General features: G+C 19.2%; 3 protein-coding genes across 3 annotated transcripts in view; 2 read left to right on the top strand and 1 right to left on the bottom strand.

Moving 5' to 3' along the window:
• LOC102677374 (cyclin-dependent kinase 7) lies at nt 1-1,733 on the bottom strand. The gene is made up of 5 exons (XM_006612635.2): nt 1,664-1,733; nt 1,532-1,591; nt 1,350-1,458; nt 827-1,272; nt 1-753 (listed from the first exon to the last, which is right to left on the bottom strand). Exons 1-5 carry the CDS (start codon nt 1,715-1,717, stop codon nt 406-408), a joined length of 1,017 nt encoding a protein of 338 aa, XP_006612698.1. The 5' UTR covers nt 1,718-1,733; the 3' UTR covers nt 1-405.
• A 1,669-nt stretch (nt 1,734-3,402) lies between these two features.
• LOC102676317 (tRNA pseudouridine synthase A) lies at nt 3,403-6,019 on the top strand. Its single transcript, XM_031508976.1, has 6 exons — nt 3,403-3,565; nt 3,823-4,230; nt 4,321-4,663; nt 4,759-5,014; nt 5,656-5,801; nt 5,938-6,019. Exons 1-6 carry the CDS (start codon nt 3,499-3,501, stop codon nt 6,002-6,004), a joined length of 1,287 nt encoding a protein of 428 aa, XP_031364836.1. The 5' UTR covers nt 3,403-3,498; the 3' UTR covers nt 6,005-6,019.
• Nucleotides 6,020-6,220: 201 nt separating this feature from the next.
• Nucleotides 6,221-6,803, top strand: part of LOC102676459 (modular serine protease-like) — a 10,170-nt gene continuing 9,587 nt past the window's right edge. The window contains exon 1 of the mRNA XM_006612626.2: nt 6,221-6,474. Coding sequence (XP_006612689.1) covers nt 6,432-6,474 — 43 coding nt within the window. The 5' untranslated portion in view covers nt 6,221-6,431. The remainder of the gene's footprint in view (nt 6,475-6,803) is intronic.

Genomic DNA, 6,803 nt, shown 5'->3' with positions numbered 1-6,803 from the left:
AAATATATGTATTATTATTTTAACCTATAACATTTCCATTTTATTTTAATTTTTTATACATACAAGCAATATATTTCGGTACATATAATATTTTTAATATATAAAATTAATGTTTATTTGATTTTAATTATATATATGATTTTGATTGTAACAAAACTTTGTTATTAATTATATATCGTATATTATAACAATAATACACTGTAAATATCTACCTAATATATCTTACGATTTAAATTTACTTATATATACATTTACACAAATTAAATTAATCTATATTTCTTTGTTTCATTTAATGTTAAATTATCATATAATATTGATAATTCATTCTAAAATTAATAAGGAAAACAATAACAACAAATTATCTTTTATAAAAATTTATACTATTAATTCTAGTTAAATTTATAGTTAAAATTGTAATCTTTTTGCAAGCGAAGCACCATCCATTGATTCCAATAGTTTTCTTTTTAGACTAGGTTTTTCTTCAGGTTGACGTTTTACAGATGTAGGAAGAGGTAATCTAGGTCCAGGAGTTGGTGCTGGTTTATTGCTAAAGTATGGCATTTGGAGAGCTTGATCACATGTACATCTTTCCAAAGGATTTACATTTAATAAACTAGCAATTAAATCTAAGAGATCATCACCAGCTGCAGTAAATATATGTTTTAATGGTGTACCAGGAAAAGGTTTAAATTGAATAAAATCTGGTAATTCAGTCATTCCTGGCCATGTTTCTTCAGTGGGAGTTCCTAATGTCTGAAAATCATACATATAGATATATCAAAACAATATAATAATAATTTCATTTAAATAGTAATAAAGATGATACTTGAAATATTCTAGTAAGCTGATCCAAATCTGACTCTCCAGGTAAAAATGGTACACGTAATAAAAGTTCTGCTAATATACAACCAACTGCCCACATATCAATTCCAGTTCCATATAATCTTGCACCATATAATAATTCAGGTGCTCTATACCATCTTGTTACTACTTGATGGGTATTTATTCGATTAGGTGAACCAAAAAATTTAGCCAAACCGAAATCACCAATTTTTAAAACACCCTCAGCATTAACAAGTAAATTGTTTGGTTTTAAATCTCTGTGAAGTATCCAATTATAATGTAAATAATCTAAACCTTGTAAAGTTTGAATCATATATGCTTTAATATTTGCAGCTGTTAATACTATGTTGCTATCTTTTATTATTATTTCCAAATCTGTATCCATAAAGTCAAATACTAAAGAAACATTTGACTTGTGACCAAAAACATCTAAAATATCAATATTATAATATATTGATTATATAATATAAATCCTTATATATGATATCATATGTATATGATTCTACCTAATAAACCTATCACATTATCATGTTTTAATTCTTGTAATAATTTAATTTCTCGTAATGCAGTCCTATTTATACCATCTCTAGCTTCTGCACGACTTCCAACTTTAATCTGAAATTGTTATTAAAAATATTCCAAAACTTAATGTTTGATTTATATATAAATATATTTCAAAGTAAAGAACCTTTTTCACAGCAACAATCTTAGACGTTTCGATATCTTTAGCCTTATAAACAGTTGCAAACTAAAATGAAATTTAATATAAATATTTTTATTATTATATATTAAAAAGGAATTTAATTAAATTTTCACTAACCTGTCCTTCTCCTAAAAAATCAATTTTTTCATATCTTCGTAATTTTTCCGTCATATTTTATTTATTATCTTTATTCTTTTTTAGAAAATCTATTATATATTTAATTTATTAAAAAATATTTTATAATAAAAAAACAAATATATTATTTATTAATGTACAAATAGATATGTTTCATTTATAATAATTTCAAACGAAGCGTATAGTTAAATCCAAACTTTATGATGTTTAATACTTAATATATATTACGGTTATTTGACAGTTTATACATATATGTTGCAATTACAAATATAATATAAATCTATCACAAATAAAATTTTATATTTTATGTTTTGAAATAATTAATTTTTTTACATTATTTGTTTATTTACTATATGTATTATTCTTTAAAAAATAACTATATAGTTATATATACGAGAGTCATTAATCTTGATAATCTATAAAGAATTAAAAGATGATTAAAAACATTTAATTTTTATATTCTATTTTATTTACATATAACGGATTATTTCAAATTTATGAATAAAAGTATTTGACAAATTTTCATATAGTTAAAAGGTCAGTATAGTAACTTATTCTAGTTTCATTTCATCCTAATTTAAAATTTCCTTATCATTTTAATATCATTCTCAACATTTGATTATTCAAAATAACATTGTAATATTAATAATAAATAGAATTGAGATTTCAATATAAAATTATAAAAAATAAAACAAATATCTTTAGAAAAAATGAATAAATATTTATAGAATATCTTATAAACATATTTGAAATGTTGTATTTTATAAATAATTATATTTATATAAATTAATTTTGAAAAATATTGAAAAATAATTGAAATAATGGTTCTACATCATTATTTATATTTATTTAAATTGAAAAACTTTTTTTAAAAAATATACATATTATTCATAATTTATCTTTTATCACATTTTATGATAAATAATCGATTTGAGTATTTTTTGTTTTAAAAAAATAATGTATATTCAATTAATGATTATAACATAGCTTGCAAAATGTAACTCAAAATATCTTAGAGAAAATAATTTTATTATTTCATCAAAACAGAATTTTTATAGATTTTAATCTAAGAAAAAAATAAAAATCAATAAATTTTCATTTTAATTTTTAATATAATTTTAAATGTAATTTTTGCAATTTTTATTTTACTACAATATTGTTAATCAATTTATAAATAATTTATATTACAATTATATTATAATTACAAAATGGTTCTAGTTCAAGAAACATTGAAAAGTATATTTTTGATTTGATCAGAATTCGAAATTTTTTTTTATATTTTGTAGAAAAAGATAACAAGTGAAAGAAAAACAAGGCATCAGGCGAAATAAATGAAAATTTATAAAATAGACATAACATTGGGATTTTTTGTGTTATATTCATTATATTAATTAAATATCAATTATGCAAAAAATCTGAGTGTTTGATATATTATCTATAATTTAGAATGGTGAGCATAGAAATTTTATTAAATACAATCATTAATATTTCTCTTAGCAACGCTGCTTTCTCTAATCATACGTGATATATGATTAAAATAAGAATTGTAAATATATTATTTTTACATTATTAATAATAATAATTAAACAATAATTAATATTAATAATAATAATAATGCCTATATCTTTATTATATTATATTTATAATACTTGAACATCATATATTTGTATAGTACACAATACAAATAATTATGTAAATAAATATTTTACTTATAGGTTATAATTATAAATATATATTTTAAAAATATATATAATACTTATAAAACATTCAACAATTAAAAGGATTTTATATATTATAAAATTTATAGAATTTATTAAATGTTTTATATTATAAAATATAATAAATATAATTTAAATCTTTTCCGTTTTATAAGATTTCAATACGGTAAGTTTAATATATCATATAACGTGTATATAATATATATCTATAAAAAGAAATTAAAAAAATATATATAATAAATAATGATAAAAAATAGATAAGAATTAATACAATAAGTTATAAATGATAAATATTAAGTTTAATATTAATAATAAATAAAAATCTATTTTTGTAATTAATTATTAATTTATAAATCTATTTATTTAATTAATTATTAATTAATTTAATCTGTCATTATATTAATTATATGTAATTAATTTTAGACAATATTTTTTATAAAAATATGTCAATAGAATCTAATAAACAAATTGAGAATGTTATTGAAGAAACAAATAAAAGACAAATTATTGATGAAAGTTCTGAAATTGTAGCAAAAGCACCAAAGTTAGATATAGTACAAAAGAAAAATAATGTAATAAATATAAATAATAAAAAAAAAATTAAAAAGAAAAAGTTTGTGATAGTTTTAGGTTATCTTGGTAGAAATTATTCTGGTATGCAAATTAATCGTGGTATAAAAACTATTGAAGGAAGTTTATTATCTGCTTTGTTAAAAGCAGATTTTATTACAAAGCATCAATTTGAAGATTTAAGAGAAATTAAATTTCAAAGAGCTGCTCGTACAGATAAAGGTGTATCAGCAGTTAGACAAATTGTTTCTTTACAGTTGCGTAAGTATTATATTATTTATTTCATGTTTCTTAATAATTAAATTAATCTTAAAAAAATTTAAATAATAATTTCATAATAATCATTTGTAGCTAATCATGTAAATAAAGAAGATATAAATAAACATCTTCCAAAGGATATCAAAGTATTTGATATAAAGAGAGTAACAAAAAATTTTAATAGCAAAAATAAATGTGATGCTAGAACATATAGATATGTTCTTCCTACATTTGCTTTGGCTTCAGAAGATTTAAGTTTCTTACAAATGGATAAAGAAGAAGAAATAAATGAAGAGAAACGACTTGAAAAACTTTCTATGATAGATGGAAAACCATATAATGAATTTCGATTAACTTCAGATATGCTTGATAAGTTAAATGAAATTTTAAAATTATTTGAGGGTACACATAATTTTCACAATTTTACATCAAAAATGTAAGTTATTTTATATGATATAACTTTAGTATGTTATTTCTTTATTACTTCTTTATATGTATTATTTAATATTATTTAATATTAAATAACTTTAGAAGACCAATGGATCCAAGAGCTAAACGTTATATAGTATATTTTCGCTGTATTGAAACATTTATTGCAAATAATATGGAATTTGCAGTATTAGAAGTGCAAGGACAAAGTTTTATGTTACATCAAATTAGAAAAATGATATCTTTAATAATAGGGATTTGTAGAAATATTATAACAATCGATTTTTTCAAAGATGCATTTTCATTAGAAAAAGTTGACATTCCTATTGCACCAGGTTTAGGATTGAGTTTACATTTTGTAAGATATTTTTATATTTTAATATTTTAATATGTGCACATATATATATGCATATATATCTCAAAAAATGTTGGAATATCCATAAATTGATTCTTAAGATAATTTTAAGCAACATTTTCTTTTATAAAAACTTTCGTTTATTAACTAATTATTAATAAAAATTATTAGTAAAATTATTAATAAAATATTAATAAAAATACTGGCCAATCAGGAAGCACTTAGATGAACTGTAATAATTATAATATTAATTATGTACTATGTAGTATACTACCGGCCGAAGACGAACAAGCAATATATCTCGAAATATATTAAATATTATATTTATTTATTTATTCATTCTTTGTGATATAATTCTATATAATTTTTTATCGATAAAAAATTTTTGTTATATTCAATATTTTTTATTCGAAATATATTATTTAAACTTGTTTATACTCGGTCGACAATGCAGTCTACTGCATTCGACTAGACTATACACTTTATGATTGGCCAATATTTTTGATTAATAATAAAGTGATAACAAAAGTTTTTGCAAAGGAAAATTTTGCTTGAAATTATCTCAGAAATTTCCAGAAAAATGTTTCAACATTTTTGGAATATCTTATATATATTTTCAAAGTTGTTAAATTAAAATTTTTTAGGTACATTATACATATTATAATGAAAGATTTGGAAAAGATGGATTTCATGAAATGTTAGATTGGAATGGATGTAATGAAGAAATTGAAAAATTTTATAAAGAATATATTCTAAAGTATATAATAGATACAGAAATATCAGATAAAGTGTATCCTTTTCATATATATATATAATATATAATATATAATTATTTATTACATAATTTATTATATATAATCTATTTTAATTTATTTTAATACAGAATACTTTATTAAAAAATATTTACCTTAACCAGTGTAATATAGAATATTATATTGGTTGGTATCATTTCTGACACCAAAAAGATTTATATTTAAAGAACCTATAGCATAATGTAATATATATATATATATCATATATATTAAGATCATTGTATTTCTTTATCAAAAATATATTAAATATATTTATTAATAAGTACCTTAATTCATTCAATTATGTTTTAAAATTTGATATTATATCCTTAAAAAATTTAAAATTAATATAAGATATTCATTTTTCATTTTTATGTTTATAAAACATTTTGTTATTTTTTGTACTATTTATCAAATAGTATAAAGTATACATTATTTCTGTCTCGCTTTTATGTATTAGCTTCAGATAATATATATTCACATTTCGTATTTTTCTTCACGAACATGCACGTAGACAGATATAAATACTTGTTGCTTCAATCTGGTAATTCCAAAGTGATTCAAGATCATTAATAGTTATTAAAGAGTTAAAAAAGTTCTTACTTTTTTCTGCAATTTTTTTTAATACTATGAAAAATACAATAATTACAATCATTTTAATAACTAAATATAGTAAGTAATTTTCTAAAATCTTATAACATTTTATTTAATATTAAATTAGAAGTATCTAATATATAATTAATAATTTAATAATAAAATTTGTTTACATTAATTAGTTTTTATATTAACATATAATATTTTATATATAAATTTTTAATAATATATTTATTATTTATATTTGCATTAAATCAAAATAAATACGTTTATATCTATTTTGTGTATATATATATGCATGGTGTATGCATACGTATATATAGATGTATATTCATACATAATGTTAAAATCATTATACATATATCTATAAATATATATTTAAAAATTATTTTGAATATAAGATTAAT

This window comes from Apis dorsata, unplaced genomic scaffold, assembly GCF_000469605.1.
Source record: "Apis dorsata unplaced genomic scaffold, Apis dorsata 1.3 scaffold_117, whole genome shotgun sequence".
Taxonomy (NCBI): Eukaryota; Metazoa; Arthropoda; class Insecta; order Hymenoptera; family Apidae; genus Apis; species Apis dorsata.
The sequence above is the reverse complement of the archived record's forward strand: the minus strand, read 5'-3'. Positions and strand labels throughout refer to the sequence as shown.

Coding starts and splice junctions, on each gene's coding strand:
- LOC102677374 (XM_006612635.2), bottom strand. CDS start 1,717: ATGACGGAAAAATTACGAAGATATGAAAAAATTGATTTTTTAGGAGAA. Junction 1,459..1,531: donor AGATTGTTGCTGTGAAAAAG/GTTCTTTACTTT, acceptor TAACAATTTCAG/ATTAAAGTTGGAAGTCGTGC. Junction 754..826: donor AGCTTACTAGAATATTTCAA/GTATCATCTTTA, acceptor TATGATTTTCAG/ACATTAGGAACTCCCACTGA.
- LOC102676317 (XM_031508976.1), top strand. CDS start 3,499: ATGTTTTATATTATAAAATATAATAAATATAATTTAAATCTTTTCCGT. Junction 4,664..4,758: donor CACAATTTTACATCAAAAAT/GTAAGTTATTTT, acceptor AAATAACTTTAG/AAGACCAATGGATCCAAGAG. Junction 5,802..5,937: donor ACAGAAATATCAGATAAAGT/GTATCCTTTTCA, acceptor AGTGTAATATAG/AATATTATATTGGTTGGTAT.